The sequence below is a fragment of the Macrobrachium nipponense genome, chromosome 15 (assembly GCF_015104395.2).
Source record: "Macrobrachium nipponense isolate FS-2020 chromosome 15, ASM1510439v2, whole genome shotgun sequence".
Classification (NCBI taxonomy): domain Eukaryota; kingdom Metazoa; phylum Arthropoda; class Malacostraca; order Decapoda; family Palaemonidae; genus Macrobrachium; species Macrobrachium nipponense.
In genome coordinates, this window is record NC_087208.1 from 10,137,508 (window position 1) to 10,155,742 (window position 18,235).

An 18,235-nucleotide genomic window follows, 5' to 3' on the forward strand; every position below is an offset into this window, starting at 1 on the left:
TTTCCATTAGGATTAGAGTACTGTCTTCCCACATTTCTGTTATCCATGGCACTTGTAAAAGTGAATAAATTATGGTACCAATGTAGCTTGAAATATATTAAACTTGTAAAATAGAGATTGATTCATGACAAACCCATCAGTCATAGTTAGTCTAAAATTACAGTATTAAATAATTATTATTGATGAGTTTGCATGAAAAATTTTGTTTTATATTCTAAAAATTAATTTTAAAATTTTAGTTGTAGGGAAGATACTGGCAAAGAATTTTCTCTTTGAAAAATACTCTGCTACTATGCTTCTCTTTTAGGAAAATTTTGCTGGTGTTTATTTTTTGCTCTGTATGGTTTCAGATGCCATTGTCATTTTAATGAAAGAATACAAAACTAAAAAAAAAAGAAGCTAATGGAATTAGAGTATACTGAACATTATTAGAATAAAAAAGGGATTTTGACAAAGGAAAAATCTATTTCTGGGCAGTGACCTGTGTCGCCCAGTGAAATGGTTCCTTTAGCACTCATTTCTAGTTATAAATATTGGTAAATATACCAGAGAAAAAAGCTATATGGTAATGCCAGAATATTCTGGCTCGCTCACCTTTATTTAAGGTGTCTGTATGGTATCTGGGGCGAGTGTAACCACTACCAGAGGTCCCCTGCCATTTAGTCTCTTCCTTTCTCAATATCCCTCGTCTACAGAGGAGCCGTTCTAGGCCCCCGCCACCTACTACTGCTACGGCTAGCGCTTTGTTTACCATTCGTGTAGATAGCACCCAAGCTTGGGCTAGATTAGGGTGTGGAAATTAGAGGGTGGGTTTCACTGGGAGACACAGGTCACTGCCCAGAAATAGATTTTTCCTTTGTCAAAATCCCTTTTCTGGGCCTACCCTGTGTCGCTCCGTGAAATAGTAACAGAGAATTGGCCCCACCAGCTTCGAAAGTTAGTGTAGATAAATTACTGTAAGGAAATTGAAACTTGCATAATTATTTAATATTATTTAATAATAGATATTCAATCTACAAATACTTGATAAATTTCCTTAATACTATGAAGATTTTTAATGATATCCTTAAACTACAGTTCTTATCTACTAATAGGGTTGTATAACCCGACATATAACATTAAATGAATCCTACGCCAGGAATTTATTTACAAAAATTTTGCACCAGATATCCATATGTACAAGCAATAAAGATCATAATACAATTCAGGTGAAAATCAGGTTAAAGTGTGCAACCCAGTAACAACCGAGCTAAGGTCAAGAATGCTAGCGAGGCAGGTAGGAGAGAGAGATGAGAGAGAGACATAGGCTACTTAGACTAATTACTACCATGCTATGCAGTGTCAGGGAAAACTGTTCCCCTCTGCCACTGCTGGGAATTTAAGGGCCTCTAAGGATTTTAGGTAGTGGCGTTTAAATACTATCGGTGATTTCCAGCCTGTATACTTTTTGAGATCGTCAAAATTCATGTGTTGAAAATAATTAACTGATGTAGCTATCGCCCTGACATCATGTGCTCGCGGAATTGATTCCGGGTTAGCTTGTTTGATAAAATATAGAATCTGTTGTCTGATTCCTTTTAGGGAGATGGTTCCACCATTTTCCCTAATAAACAAGGGGCCTGAAGTTTTCATGGCGGTTCTGTTTAAATAGGCTTTTAGTGAATTAAGTGGACATAAGGACAGATCTTGAGGAAGTGGGACAATTTTCCATGGGGCCCACCTATCTTGTGGGTCTTCGTTTTTAGCTAAAAATTGACGATCTGGTAAAAGTAGTAATTCTCCTGATGGGAGGAACTCAATATGGTCTGGTTCCCTAGAAAGGGCCGACAGCTCAGATATTCTAGCTCCTGAGGCCAGACTTATTAGGAATAATGTTTTCCTTAGGAGCATGACTCATTAACAGTGTCCGAAGCTAGGTTAAGGACATCATTTAAGAACCAGGAGACCGTTCGAGGTCTATCTATTGGTCTAAGTCTAGCACAAGCCCTAGGAATAGAAGAAAAATACGAATCTGTAAGATCAATACTAAATCCAAATTGGAATATTTTCTTTAGTGCCAATTTGGTTGTAGTAATAGTACTCGCTGCTAATCCTTTCTCGAACAAGGTTCTGAAAAAGGTTATCGCTAGATTCGTAGTCATGGTTTGTGCTCCTGTGTCTTTCAAAAAGGTGGCTAGCTTCTTCACTGCTGAATCATATTGACGCAGTGTTGATTCTCGTTTATTTGATTCTAGGAACCGGATGTTTTGAGGATCAATGTTGGCATCTTTTTGTGCCACAAACTTCATGAAGTCCATGAAGTTAGGGCTTTCTGAATTCCTGAGGAAGCGGACACAGTCCGCGTTTGTACCAACTGCGTCAGTTTGGGATTGGGAATCCGTCGGGGCCAGAGTCCCAATTCCACTAGTAGAGGGAACCAATTGTTCTTGGGCCATTTGGGAGCTACTAGTGCGATCTGACCTTTGAAAGTCCTGAGTTTGTTCAGGACCTTCATTAGTAGATTCACCGGAGGGAAGAGATAAATTCTTTTCCAGATATTCCAATCTATTGCCATAGCGTCTGTGGCATAAGCCAAAGGGGCCAGGTTGGGGGCCACATAACTTGGTAGTTTGTGGTTCGATTCCGTGGCAAAAAGGTCCACTTGAAGCCCGGGCACCTGTTGGCAGATCCATTTGAATGACCCTCCGTCCAGGGTCCACTCCAACTCCAACGGAGTATGTAGTCCTTGACAGAGCGTCTGCCACTACATTTCTTACTCCCGCTAGATGAGTGGCCGATAAATGCCATTGGTTCCTGGTCGCTAGGGCAAATGTGGCTATCATTACGTGGTTTACATGGCTCGACTTGGAACCTCCCCTGTTTATGCAGTGGACTACCACTGCGCTGTCCAATACCAGCTTGATATGAATTTTCTTGGCTGGTAAGAGTTTCTTCAGTGTTAGAAACACTGCCATGGCCTCCAGTACATTGATATGTAGCTGGCGGAATGACACTGACCAGGTTCCCTGTACTTTTTTGTCTTGTGAGTATCCGCCCCAGCCGCTCAAGGAGGCATCCGTATGTACTACTAGGGCCGGGAGAGGAAACTGTAGTGGTACTGATTTCGACAGACTCTTGACTTCTGTCCAGGGGCATAAGATCTCCGGGATATGATACTTTGTCCTGAGATCTTCTGTTCGCTCTCGATCGCCAAACTCTATTTATATCTTTTAGCTTGGCTTTCAGTAGTACATCTGTAACTGATGCAAACTGGAGTGAACCTAGGATTCTTTCCTGGTTCCTCCGTGACGTCTGCTTGTCTTTGAGAAATTGCCTTGTAGCCTTGGCTATTTCTCTCCGTTTTACCGGCGGAATTGATAGTGTGAGAGTTTAGGTCCCACTGGATTCCCAGCCACTGAAAATGAGGTGCCGGAGTTGGATGGGACTTGTTCCTGTTTATCTGGAAACCTAGGTGTTCCAGGAACTTTATCACTTTGACCGTCGCCTTGCAGCATTCTTCGACGTCTGTGGCCCATATGAGCCAATCGTCCAGATAGGCTACTACCATTACCCCCTGAGTCCTTAACTCCTGGACTACTGTTTCCGCTATTTTCGTAAATATTCTGGGCGCTATGTTGAGGCCGAATGGCATTACTTTGTAGGAATAAGCCTTCTTTCCTAGTCTGAAGCCTAGGAAGGGGCGGAAGTGTCTTGCTATCGGGATATGATAGTAGGCATCTGTAAGATCTATAGAGGTGGTGATGGCCCCTCAGGGAAGTAAGGTCCGCACCTGCGAGATGGTCAGCATTCGGAACTTGTCGCAATGAATGAATGAATTTAGATGGGACAAGTCTATGATTATTCTTAGTTTGTTCGAGTCTTTCTTTGGAACGCTGAACAAGCCCCCTTGAAACTTTAAGTCTTTGACTTGTGACACTACCCTTTTTTGAAGTAATTCTCGGGTATACTCTATCAGTTCCGCTGTTGGTTTTTGGTAAAAGGTGTTTCATGGAGGAGGATCTTGTATCCAACTCCATCCCAGACCTTTGGTCACAATACTTTGGGCCCAGGTGCTGAACCCCCACCGATGTCGGAAGAGGTACAACCTCCCTCCTACCTGAGGAGTCTCACTGGTTGGCGGATGGACGGCTACCACGGGCTCCCCGGAAGCCTTTGCCTCGGTTGGAGGCTCTTCCGCCACCTCTGTGTCGGAAGGCTCCTCTGGCACGGCTGCCTCTGGCAAACCTGTTATACCTTTGAAACGTTTGAGTTTCAAAGGTAGCATTGTAAGCCGGAGAGACGGAGAAGGAGGTCGAAACCTGGGGTTGTTGCGACGGTTGAGTCAGAAGCACAAACTGCTGTTGCGGTTGTGCTTTTGATGTTGACGGTTGACTCACTTGAGCCACCGGAACCGCCTGGACCATCATCTGTGGTTGAGAGGATTGGAAGGGTTGAAACTTCCTCAACTTCTTCTTACCTTTGGGATTCATTCCGGCGGACTCGGATTTCCTTTTAGGAATGAGTCCCCAGCGAATCTTCAGACTCTGGCTCACCCTCACTGCCTCCGCCAAGACTTCGTTAACGGCGGAGTCGGGGAAGAGGTTTGCTCCCCAGATGGAGGATCCAATTAATTTATTTGGTTCATAGCGAATGGATGCTTCAGCCAGAATGTACTTCCTACAATTCCGCCTTGCTACCATGAAGTCATACAAGTCACACTGTACTGTGTGAAGCAATGACTTTGTAAGTACTTTGAACAACGTCTCATCTTCGTAGATGAGCGATGTCATTTCCGACATGGTGGCAGAGTTGAGGGACCTACTTAGCCTCAATCTGGCATCATACTCGGCCTTGATTAGGCTGTCCGGAAGCCTAGGGAGCCGCTTGCTGAACAGTGTGTTACCACAGTCCTGCGCCAGCTTACCTGCAGAAAAAGTGGCAGGTGTGTCTACCCAACAGTCTGTTCTTCCGGGGAGCAGAATGGAAGGCAAATCTGTTTCCTGGAGCTGTGGCATTGGTTTGTCTTCCATGGCTGCCTGCATGGTTAGCTCAGCCACTTTGGATAGACATGGGGTAGGCGTGTCTTCGTTTACCGCGAAGATGGTAAAAGGGCTCTTATGAGCCGTCAACCTTGTGTTGACGCACTGCTACTCTGTCAAGTTCCGGAGCCAAGCTTGTTGAGCTTGCTCCCTGGGGAAGATGACTGTCTCTTTGGGGATTTTATCCTCCCTTACCATCGCGTCCTCTGTTAGACAGACGTAGCCGATGAAGAGAAACTGGAGCCCCTGAGGATAGAACTCGAAGTCTTCCAGTCTTCGAGTTCCGCACCCCTCGATAGTAAGCATACCATCCGAGAATGGTGCGTATGCTGCTGACCTCCAAGGGTTATTACTCTTGAAGGGAGGCAGCTTTGAGGAGTCCGGCATTGGCAGGGGATGAACTACCTGTCCAGACTGAGGCTGTCCCGTTACCATAGAGTTTCGGAGACCCGCCACTAGGTTCTCCTGAGCAATCATCCTCTCCGATAAGGATTGGATGAGCTGGCCTGAGGCTTCCAGCGTGGATGACAGCTGGGAGATCATCTCCTGGAACTTGGTCTGGACTAAGGTTCCTACCATGTTCCCCATCTGCTGCATCATACTTGCAGAGAATGCCTCTGGGTCAAAGCTAGGTACCGGGGTCCTAGCTTTTGGAACCTTTGCTCTCGACCTCTGTTGAGGGGGAGTCACTCTTGCCGTGTCCACCTCGGGGTTAGGAGCCGATGGCTTAGTGACGCGGCTGGTTCCGGACCTTGGCTTAGGCAAGGACTTCTTCATAGCCTTAAAGTCAACCGGGTTTTTTACTTTATGGATCACCGAGGATGACTTCGGTCTAACCAACTGAAGCTTCGCGGCGAATCCCTGGAAGGAAGTGGTGGAAGAGAAAGAGGAAGACTGAGATGGGCTCAAGAGCAAGCCTTGAGCCCCTACACTACTTGCCTCACCAGCATTCTTACCTTCGCCTTGGTTGTCCACAACCATGGGCTCGTGGTCAAGGTCTAGGGCCGCCACATCTCTGACCACCACCTCGCCAAAACCCTCCTCCGGCGCGGCCGTGGTCTCTGCCCGGATCCTGGCGATGATGGGAGCCGCTACCGCTGCCTCTACTGCCGATGACTTCTTGTCTCCGGGGTAGATGATTCCAGCCATCTCCTCAGAGAGCATGTAGGGCTGAGCCTTCTTGGCATTGTGGCCAAATCCGCCAACCCAGGTCTTCAGGGTAGCCAGTGCTGCATCCATGACGGCTTGGATTCCCTGTAAGAGGAAGTTATGTCAATTCTTAAGCTAAATACTATCCTTAGTCTAGTATGAATCAACACGATATAGTTCATCTGACACTCATTGTATCATTATCAAGAATGGTACATACCGACTCGGAGGCGAGTTCATTCACGAGGCCGTAGCAGACCTCACATCTCTCGTGGTGCCAAGCTAACAGGTCTCCCACCTTGACCGCACAACCAGCGTGGGTCCTGCACACAACGTGCCCACAGGGCTCTTGGAGGACGGCGGTACATCCCGTCTCCAAACACTGCAAGATCTGTAAGTCAAATGATACATGAGTATCACTATTTAGACCCACCGGAGGTGTGTCCGGTGGGGCATGCATTTTTCTACAGTCATCGGAGGTGACTCTGGTGACAGAATATTTTACCACTAGGGTATCATGCGTCCTTGTTCCCACCAGCTCCGGGGTCCAGCTCTTGTTCTTGTCATGCCTTAAGTATAGGGCTGGTGGAACGGGACAGGTTAAGTGAAAACCTGTCTTGACTCCGGTGGCGCCAGAGACGTAAAATCCAGTAAATTAAGATTGCGTCCCAAGCCCGTTCTCCATTCCTCTGGGGTGAGGAATGGAAAGAGACAATTCAAGACAAGTGAACAAGGCCGATGGGTTAGTGTTAACAAGGTACCTCGGTTTGAAATACCCGGCGGAGTAATAAGTCCGCCGTAGTAAACAAACCGTAGTATAATAAGATAGGATATCTTAGATAAAACTAACTGTACATATATGTATCTAACGTACATAACCACGTGTACATATATATGTGTGTGCATGAATAACTAACTGATCCAACAGCAGTGGATCGTTACCTATTCCGTGTCTAAATACACCGAGCTATCCCGATAATGGGTCCGGCTTCATGGGAACAGAACAGGGGGTCGGTAAAACCTAGGCCCATATCTGGTCAGTAAGGAATCAGAGCTATTTGCATAGCCAATACCTTGAAGCCGGGATCCCGGATCCGCCGGAGCGGTGGACAGGATGGGTGAAAGAAGACCGTGGAAAGGGATATGACAACATGGGCCGGAGAGTGCACCGCCCAGTCGAGCCAGGTGGCCAGCCAAGGCTCGCCCGAGCAGGGCACCCTCCCCGTCCACTCATACCGAGCATGGTGCGGAGAGCCTACCCCCCGATCGCACTCCCTGCCCCCCCCCCCCCCCTTTATTAGGCGAGGAACTCGGATCGGCTACGTGGCGTAGTGTGAGCGAGTCCTATACCCCACCGAGGTGGGTGCGTGGGGGAGGGAGGTCGGCTAGCGGGGTGGCTCACACGCGATCAGCTGGTAACCCTCGCAGCCGGGTGTACCACCACGCGGTAGGAAGGATCCAACTGATCGGAATAGAAGGCTTACAAGCCTACTAACACATGCTACTAATAAATATCCGTATATTCGGATCTAAACATAACACATATATATATATACATTGTCCTAACGCGGGGGAGATATGAAAAGAAAATAATTATCGAGCGAGAGAGAAAGCAACGGGTCCTCTTGAACTGCTGGCCTAACCTTCACAAACCGAAACGATCTGAACAGGTTGACCTGGCAGGCTCTGAGCGGCCTGGCCTAGTTTGCCAAATCGAATTTATTCAACCGAAAGGCTAGAAGACCAGGGTGGCTCGAGGACCGTAATGTATAGGCTACGGAAGAGCCAAGGCTCTTCTGTAAGCAGACAAGGGTGTCTTATAGTAGAACTAAAATATATAATATAGCCTAAAATACACCTTGGCTAGAATATAGGTTGGGATGCCCAACTCAAGATGTAAATAAGGCTAACTGAACTAGGCTACGTCCCGAGAGCATGCGCATGGAGAACTGCTAAATGTTTGAAAATCCACTCCAATTAGTATAGGGGACTAATCGGGAATCTATAGGAGCGTAAATATATGCGGGTAGCGAACCACGAAATGGCGGTGTGGGGATGGCAATGCGCGGGCTGCCGCTTCCTCATATATAATCAAATTAAACATGTTTATATCGCCTATCGCTACCTTAAAACAAGATCAAACATTAATTGCAGTACTCAACTTAGATGCAGCAGCAACCTGACGTTCCATGATGATGAAGAATGGGATAATTCCAAAAGGAAACACAGATACGAAAAACACGTGCAACGTGGAGAGTGCTAACGAAAGGAATGGTAAACAAAGCGCTAGCCGTAGCAGTAGTAGGTGGCGGGGGCCTAGAACGGCTCCTCTGTAGACGAGGGATATTGAGAAAGGAAGAGACTAAATGGGAGGGGACCTCTGGTAGTGGTTACACTTGCCCCAGATACCATACCGACACCTTAAATATAGGTGAGGGAGCCAGAATATTCTGGCATTACCATATAGCTTTTTTCTCTGGTATATTTAGCAATATTTATACCTTGAAATGAGTCCTAAAGGAACCATTTCACGGAGCAACACAGGGTAAGCCCAGAAATAAAGCCTTAATTTTACATCTGATGCTTACAGTATTTGGTTTTTAATACAATTTTTTTTAAGATAATCAAGTAATTGTTTTAATATTCCACTAATTTTATACTTTGCAGAAGTTGACACTCCAACGCCAGACACTGTGAAAAGTGTAGGGGGAGGGGTTGTTGGAAGACAGTGGGCTTGGCTTCTTGATGTAGAAAGAGCATGTGGACTGGTTGTTGGTCGATGCCTGGAAGGAATGCTCCTAGGCCCTCCACTTACCTCAAATGAAATAAGAAGCAAGCCTTGGTTATCTTTGCAAGTTTTTTCATGTGGTCTTGCCTCAGAAGATCTAAGTTCTGGTTAGTAGCACATTTTACAAGATCATGTCTTAATAATTGTCCTTACAGTATTATGCATGTATAAGAAATAAGATGTTAAGAACTTGTTTTGTATATGTTACTTACCAAGTAATTACATAGCTAAACGTTTAAAGTACCGGCAGCTAAAAATTCTGAGATTTGCTGTAGCAAATTTTTTGTTTTAAAAGTGAAGGTAAATGGCCCCGCCCACTTTCGGGAAAGAGAGGAATACCTGAGCAGAGAAAACCAATTTGTTTATGCTGGCTCTCAGCAACAGTTGTGAGCAGCAGTGATGTTTTGAAATTCTTTTAATTGAATTTTCTGGAATTATTTTGCAAATTGGTGAGGTACAGTATTGTTTCGGTAGCCTTTTGGTAATTAGATATATGTATAGTGGTTACTCGTTTGTCAAACGTTTCTTATGTTGAATTTTCCATTTTTTGAACTCAAGTTTTGAGAAAATTTTGTATCATTTGTCAAAAAAATGCTCATACTTAGAACTGACTGATTACATCTAGTTATACTACTTGTGTATTCAACGCCCTACTGCGTCCTACAAAAAATTGTATTAAATTTTTTTTCATTCACAATATATAGTTTAATGATAACCATATTCGACAAAATAAATAAAGTATAAAACATTTAATTTGAAATTTAGTTTTCATTATAAAATTTAGCATAAAAGTGTATAAAATCGTACATAACCGTGGTGACGTCACGCGCAACTGATTTGAGACTGAACGAGGTAACATTGACATGTTGAGGAGAGAAGGAGAAGAGAGTTAAAATATTACTATATGTATGTAAAAACAATAATTCTCATAAAAAAGGGAATTTCACAATAAATTTAACGTAATGATAAAATATGAAAACAATCAAATGCAATAAAGAAAAGTCTTAATTTTAATTGAGCCAGTGTTTGGTGTGCCAAGTGAGACAGTCAAGACCAATACAGTGGACCCCCTCTATTCGTGTTCTCTGGATTCACGGACTCATGCATTCATGGATTTCTCTCAGGAACGCGTGGAAAATTTGCCTATTTGCGGTATTTTTCTATGGGAAATATCCAGAAATTCCTGGGGCTTTTTTTATCAATATCTTTATGAAATGCACTTTTGTGATAAAACTATTAAAAAAGGGATTTTGACGAAGGAAAAATCTATTTCTGGGCAACGACCTGTGTCGCCATGTGAAATGGTTCCTTTGATACTATTTCTTAGGAATAAATATTGCTATTCATCCTAGAGAAAAAAAGAAACAATATAATGCCAAGATAAATGGCTCGCTCACCTCTAATAGAAGTGTCGGTATAGTAAGGAGCGAGTGGAATCACTACCAGAGGTCCCTTGCCATTTAGCTTCTTCCTTCGACAAAACCCCGAACTACGGAGGAGCCGTGCTACAGCTCCCGGTCTACTATACCGTGAGCGCCTCCGACGCCTGAGACGTCATTCCTGAAGATAGCCTCCAAGCTTGGGGTAAGCTGGGTGAGGACAATCTAACTACAGGGTGGGGTTTCACAGGGCGACACAGGTCGTTGCCCAGAAATAGATTTGTCCTTTGTCAAAATCCCTTTTCTGGGCTTAACCTGTGTCGCCCTGGAAATAGTACCAGAGAATGGTAAAACACCAAGCTTGAGGGACAGTACAGATAAATTAAGAAGGTAAAGTTAAACACTTGTAAGGTTAATAGTATAATAATCAACTAAAATTACAGTCTTACAATATGGGAAAGTATAAGCCCTAAAACATGGGTTATAACTTAAAATTAGTTAGCCTAACAACAAGCAATAAATATACAGGTTAGGCAAAGACAGGATTATAAGTTGATATATACAAAAGAATGGAACTGAATCCAACTAGAATGATGAACAGTAGCAAAACTCAAGGTAACCCAATACATGGAGGCGACTAAACTAAGTAAGGGTGCAATGGCAGGTAGAAGGGAAGGCTACAAGAAGTTATAGGAAAAAATTAAGAATCAGGAGAAACTGTGTTTCCAGCTGCCACTGCTGGAAATTTGAGGGCTTCTAAGGGTTTTAGGTAGTGCCGTTTGAAAACTGTCGGAGATTTCCAGCCTGTATATTTCTTAAGATCGTCAAAATTCATGTGTTGGAAATAATTAATAGATGTGGCCACCGCCCTAACATCGTGGGCCCGAGGAAAGGACTCTGGATTGGCCTGTTTAATGAAGTATAAAATTTTTTGCCTGATCCCTTTTAGGGATAATGTACCACCTTCCTCCTAATGAAACAACGGGCCTGAAGATTTCAGAGTTGTTGCTGCTTAGGTAGGCTCTTAATGAGTTGACAGGACAAAGGGAAATGTCTTGAGGTAGTGGTAGGATTTTCCACGAGGACCATCTGTCCTGTGGATCTTCATTTTTGGCTAGAAAATGGCGATCTGGGGATAAGAGGACTTCCCCTGAGGGGAGGAACTCAATGTGGCCTGGTTCCCTTGATAAAGCTGACAGTTCTGATATTCTAGCTCCGGAGGCTAAACTTAATAAAAATAGGGTTTTCCTCAGGAGGGATATATAATTGCAAGAGTCATTGTTAATGTCCGAGGCCAGTTTGAGGACATCATTTAAGAAGCAAGAGACTGATTTAGGTCTCGTTGATGGTCTTAATCTAGCACAAGCTTTTGGTATGGACGTAAAGTACGAATCCGTAAGATCTATGCTAAAACCAAATTGGAAGATCTTTTTAAGAGCTGATTTGGTCGTAGTGATAGTGCTTGCTGCTAAACCTTTCTCAAACAATGATCTGAAGAAAGTTATGGCTAGGTTCGTTGTCATAACTTGAGAATTTGACATCTTAAGGAACTCTGCTAGTTTCTTGACAGATGAATCATATTGCCGGAGAGTAGATTCTCTTTTATCTGATTCCAAGAATGAAATATTCTGGGGATCAATTTCTGCATTCCTCATAGCTGCGAATTTCAGGAAATCCATAAAGTTAGGGTTTTCTGAATTCTTGAGGAAGCGGACACAGTCTGAGTTTGCACTAACTGGGTTAGTTTGGGGTTGGGAATCCGTAGTGGTCGGAGTCTCAACTCTAGGAGTAGAGGGAACCAATTGCTCTTGGGCCAGTTGGGAGCTACTAGAGCTACTTGGCCTTTGAATATCCTGAGTTTGTCTAAAACTTTCATGAGAAGGTTCACCGGAGGGAAGAGGTAAATATTCTTCCATTCGTTCCAATCGAGGATCATTGCATCCGTAGCGTATGCTAGAGGATCGAGGTTGGGTGCCACGTAACAAGGGAGTTTGTGGTTTGACTCCGTGGCGAAGAGGTCTACTTGGAGTCCGGGGACTTGTAGACTGATCCAATTGAATGAACTCCTGTCCAGTGTCCACTCCGATTCCAACGGAGCGGAGCGCGATAGAGCGTCTGCTACTACGTTCTTGACTCCTGCCAGGTGAGTGGCTGACAGGTGCCATTTGTTTTTGCTTGCCAGAGAAAAGATGGCTATCATGACATGGTTCAAGTGGCTTGACTTGGATCCGCCCCTGTTGATGCAGTGTACTACTACTGCACTGTCCAGAACTAATTTGAAATGAGAGTTCTTGGACGGACGGAGCCGTTTCAGTGTGAGGAATACTGCCATGGCCTCCAGTACATTGATATGTAGCTGGCGGAATGTTAACGACCAAGTTCCTTGAACTTTTTCGTACTGGGAGTATCCTCCCCACCCTGTTAGTGAGGTGTCTGTGTGGATCACTAATGATGGAGGGGGAAACTGTAGAGGAATTGCTTTTGAAAGATTCTTTGTCTCCGTCCAGGGACGGAGACGTTCCCGTAAGATCGCTGGGATAGAGGCTAGTTTGTCCCGTGATCTGCAATTCGCTCTAGAGCGCCATACTCTGTTTATATCTTTGAGTTTGGCTCTGAGCAGAACGTCTGTGACTGATGCAAACTGGAGTGAGCCCAGGATCCTCTCCTGGCACCTCCTGGATGTTTGTTGTTGTTTGAGAAATTGTTTTGTAGCTCTTGCAATTTCTTTCCTTTTCAACGACGGAATTGATAGTGTGCGCGATTGCAAGTCCCACTGAAGGCCTAACCACTGGAATCGAGATTCCGGTGTTAGTCTGGACTTGGTTTTGTTTATTTGGAAACCTAAATGTTCCAGGAATTTGATCACTTTGACCGTTGCTTCCTTGCATTCTTTGGGGTTCTTTGCCCAAATAAGCCAATCGTCCAGATAAGCCACTAACATTATTCCCTGTTTCTTTAGCTCTTGCACTACTGCTTCCGCCAATTTGGTGAAGATCCTGGGGGCTATGTTGAGCCCGAATGGCATTACTTTGAAGGAGTAGGATCTGTTGCCTAGTTTGAAGCCTAGGAACGGACGGAAGTGTCTGGCTATGGGAACATGATAGTAGGCATCTGTAAGATCTATAGAGGTTGTGACGGCCCCACGGGGAAGTAAGGTCCGTACCTGCGAAACGGTCAGCATCCTGAACTTGTAGCATTGAATGGATAAGTTCAGATGGGACTAGTCTAAGATGATTCTTCGGTTTTCCGAGTCTTTCTTTGGCACGCTGAACAAGCATCCTTGAAATTTTAAATTTTTGACTCTTGAGACTACTCATTTGAGAAGGAGGTCTTTGGTATACTCTACCAATTCCATTGTTGGTGCTTGATAGAATCTGTTTGTTGGAGGAGGGCCCTCTAGCCAACTCCAACCTAGGCCTTTTGTCACTATACTTTGAGCCCAAGGGCTGAACCCCCACCGCTGGCGGAAGAGGTACAGCCTCCCTCCTACCTTGGGACTGTCACTGCTGGTTTGCCGAGGGGCGGCCACCTCTTGCTCCTCGGAAACCTCTTCCTCAGTTTGCAGCCCTGCCGGACCCTCTGAATCGAGAGGCACCTCTTGCTCTGCTACCTCTCGCAAACCTATTGAAAGCCTGAAAGTTCTGGCTTTCATAGTTGGAGTTGTAGGCTGGCGAGACAGCAAAGGAAGTAGAGGGTTGAGGTTGCTGGGACTGAGGGGTCAGGACAAGGTATTGTTGCTGACCCTTCGACGATGGTTGCCCTTGTGATGCTGGGACTGCTTGAACCAACGTCTGCTGAGAAGGCTGGAAGGGAGAGAACTTCCTTGGTTTCTTCTTGATCCTTTGGTTAGGACCAGAAGATTCCTGCCTCTGCTTTGCTACCAGTCCCCACCTGACTTTGAGGCACTGGTTAACCTTTGAAGCCTCATGAAGGACTTCTGCTACCACTGGTGCTGGTAAGAGGTCCGTTCCCCAAATTGAGGAAGCAATCAGTTTGTTCGGTTCATGGCGGATAGTAGCTTCCGCCAGAACGTGCTTCCTACAATTCCTCCTGGCTATGAGGAAGTCGTAAAGGTCACACTGCATGGTGTGCAGCAGACCTTTAGCCAAAACTTTAAACAACGGCTCTTGTTGGTATACAAGAGCCGTCATCTCCGCCATAGTCATGGAGGAAAGGGATCTCGCGAGCCTAGTCCGGGCGTCGTACTCCGTCTGGATGAGGGAGTCCGACAACCTGGGAAGTCTCTCACTAAAGAGAGAGGTGGCACAGTCCGCCTTTAGTTTTCCTACTGAGAAAGTAGGAACTGCCCCTTCGAAGTACTTCTCGGAGCCTGGGACTAAGAGAGAAGTGGGTTCCGTCTCTCGTAGTTGAGGCAGGGGCTCGTCTTTCAGGGCGGCCTGAAAGGTTGCTTCCACTACCTTAAGGGTCAGTGGTAGCGGAGTCCCTTCCACCGGAGTAAAAATGGTGAAGGGACTTCTAAAGGCTGTGATGCGGGTATTTTCACACCCCCATTCCTCCAGACTTCTCATTAGAGTCTGCTGTGCCTGTTCCCTCAGAAGGATCACTGTTTCCTTGGGAACTTTGTCTTCTCTCATCATTGCTGCTTCCGTTAGCCGGACGTAGCCAATGAATGGTGGTTGAAGGTCCCTGGGGTGGAACTCGAAGTCCTCACGCCTTCGAGTTCCTATGCCTTCGATGGTCAACATTCCGTTGACAAACGGGGCATATGAAGCAATCCTCCAAGGGTTGGCCGCCTTGAATTCCGGCAGTTGGCTGGAATCTGGCATTGGAAGAGGAGAAGGTGGCACAGTTAGGGGGAACCTGCCGCGATCGAGGTTTGAATCCCGGCGATGGCATTCTCCTGAGCGGTCAGCCGTTCCGCCAGCGATTTGATCGACTGGCCGGAAGAGTAACAGAACTGGAGAGCTGGGAGAGCACCGAGCCGACCTTGTTGTCAACCAAGGCCCCTACGATCACTCCCACCTGCTCCAGAATGTTTGCCGAAAAGGATTCGGGATCAAAAGGAGGGACTTGAGCCCGATCCTTACGTGATTTAGGTTTGGGGGACCTCGACGCAGACGAAGAGGCCACCCTTGACCTAACTGTTCCGGGGTGGTGAGCCGGAGTTACAGTGTCTGCCAAGATGACCGATTTCTTGGGGAGAGACTTTTTAAGTTTCTCCTCGGTCGACTTAGCCTTGGGGATCACTGAAGCAACCTTAGGACGGACAGACCGCTGGTCTTCAGTGAAGCCCCGCAAAGAAGTGGAAGTAGAAGGATCAGTGGAAGGTGATGGAGAAAGGGAACTCAGGAAAGGCCCCTGAGAACCCACAGAAGCTGCCCCTACTACACCCTTACCTGTACCCATGGAGTCAATAGCCATGGGTTCGACGTCGAGGTTCATTGCCGCAACGTCTTCTGCTACGTCCTCTGGGAAATCCCCATCCTGAAGGGAGATCATGACCTGGAGGTCGGCCAGCAAAGGGGCGGCCGCTATCGGGTCCACCACTGATCCTTTCTTGGCTCCTGGGAATACTAGGTCCGCCATGTCCTGGGTAAGAATGTAGGGGTGGCCCTTCGAATTCCGGCCAAAACCCCCTACCTATGCTTTGAGAGTAGACAAAGCCTTCTTCTTCTCCTCATCAGAACCCTGTAAGAAAGGTCTAGAGTTAGGGAGAGGATAGGGGAGGAATGTCTGTTGTGTTGAGACTATGTGAATATGTGTCCCATATGTGAAACGTATATAATAATAACAAGTTTTCCAGGTGATGAATGAATGAAGGAAGTGCTAAGAAAACTTACTACTAGTGAGGCATCGCCTACTAGCAAGTAGCAGGTTTGGCAGGCTTCGTGGTGCCAAACTATAAAATCCTCCACTTTCACTGCACATCCTGCATGAGAGCGGCATACTATATGGCTGCACGGGTCTTGGAGGATGGCATTGCACCCAATCTCCTGGCAGCACAGCATCTGTAAGTCAAAGGATACACGAGTACCAATGACAACCTCCGGTGGTATAATATGCAAAATATCCGTGGGTGCCAGAGTAGGACCGACGGATAGAGTTCTACGTATAAGTGGCATGCAAAAGAATGCCGGAGTAAGCTCTAATGCTCGCTCCGTATGAATATTACGTAGAAAAGTTACGAGGGGGGAAGAAAGTCTCTGCCTCCGCCTAAGCTCACTTGATATATGGTTAAAAATAAACTCCGTAGGGCCCGGAGTTCTCCGTATGGCCCAGAGTTAATTAATATTGAGTGAGCAATGTCAAACTTCTAACGAAGCAAGGGATAGTGCAAGAGGCGGAAATAAAAAAACCCCCGGAGTAACGCAAAAGGTTCTAAACAATAAATTAGAATAAAAATAAAAACCCATCATATCAGTAAGTGCTCGTGTAAACTATCCTAAGTGGATAGGCACCCAGTGGTTCCCTCCCCCCTCTCTATGTTCGGTAGCGGCGGATAGACACCTGCCGGACTGAACTGGGGGGGAAAGGGTAGGGAAGTACGTGGGGTAGGGGAGCCCTCCCCCTGAGCGGCCAGTTAAGGACGAAGAAGTAGGGGGAGGAGGTCCCGAGCCCCTGAGACACATGACGAGTGAGAACACCAGTAGGGGGGAACTCCCCACCAGCCCCGTGAGTCACCCCCTCTCATGCAGACTCGGACGCTAGCTGTGAGAAACAAGTCATCACCCATCGACGTGGATGGCAATGTATGGAGGGGGAAATGGTGGGACGGGTGGGGGACCCCGTAACCGGGTGGCTCACCGCGATCGACCAGTGGTCTTCCCAGCCAGGTGATAAACACGAGGTGGGGAAGAGCCTTCGGAACAACATCAATATCACTGATATATATAGGATTACTCATAATAAATCAATCAAATAATAAAATTAAAGCGATATCTTAAAGCTAGGCTAACACGGGGAACACGAAGCTAAGCAATCAGAAGAATAGGCTAATCACCAATCGACAATTGGGGTATGAAAGCCTAACCTAACGGTAAAAATAGTGATAACAGGGTAAGCTAATCGCCATACCGAAGCATGGTGTATGTTAGCCCAACCTAGTACCTACAATATTATTAAATGGTAATCAGGAACTAGAGAAGGTAAGAGGGAACATCAGAATAATAAGATGATATGACTCAAAACCATGACTGATAAAAACTCCTAACAACGTAAGGCGTAGCTAGACTAAGGTCCGAAACGTGCGGTCTGAGCGTGCCCCGTGGAGGCCTAACTAATAAGCTAACTGCATAAAAGATACAGAGACTATGTGTAAGTAACCATATCTAAAGTACTGTGAGAAGGGAAATCTCTAACGGTATGGAAGACCGAAAGAGAGAACCCGTACCGCCATGTGGTCGAGGGGCATACCGGCCGATAAGGCTCCGAATATATAAAAAACCCGAAGATCATCATAAAATGAGATCAGTAACCCCAAACAGTACTTAACTTAGAAGCAGAAGCTGAAGACATCTTGAAATAAATGATAAATCCAGAAATAAGCGAATACACAGCACAGAAAAATTTTAACGTGTGATGGTAAAGCGCGCTATCGAAGGAAAGACGTCTCAGGCGTCGGAGGCGCTCACGGTAGTAGTAGACCGGGAGCTGTAGCACGGCTCCTCCGTAGTTCAGGGTTTTGTCGAAGGAAGAAGCTAAATGGCAAGGGACCTCTGGTAGTGATTCCACTCGCTCCTTACTATACCGACACTTCTATTAGAGGTGAGCGAGCCATTTATCTTGGCATTATATTGTTTCTTTTTTTCTCTAGGATGAATAGCAATATTTATTCCTAAGAAATAGTATCAAAGGAACCATTTCACAGGGCGACACAGGTTAAGCCCAGAAAACCAAGTATAAAAATTATTAGTGGGTTTTTCTTGATTTTTAACTAACAA

The 18,235-nt window shown here is 45.7% G+C and overlaps 1 protein-coding gene across 1 annotated transcript in view; it reads left to right on the forward strand.

Moving 5' to 3' along the window:
• The window catches only part of LOC135226953 (probable E3 ubiquitin-protein ligase HERC1), a 232,033-nt gene that overhangs the window by 71,977 nt on the left and 141,821 nt on the right, over positions 1-18,235 (forward strand). The window contains exon 7 of the mRNA XM_064266636.1: positions 8,835-9,062. Coding sequence (XP_064122706.1) covers positions 8,835-9,062 — 228 coding nt within the window. The remainder of the gene's footprint in view (positions 1-8,834; positions 9,063-18,235) is intronic.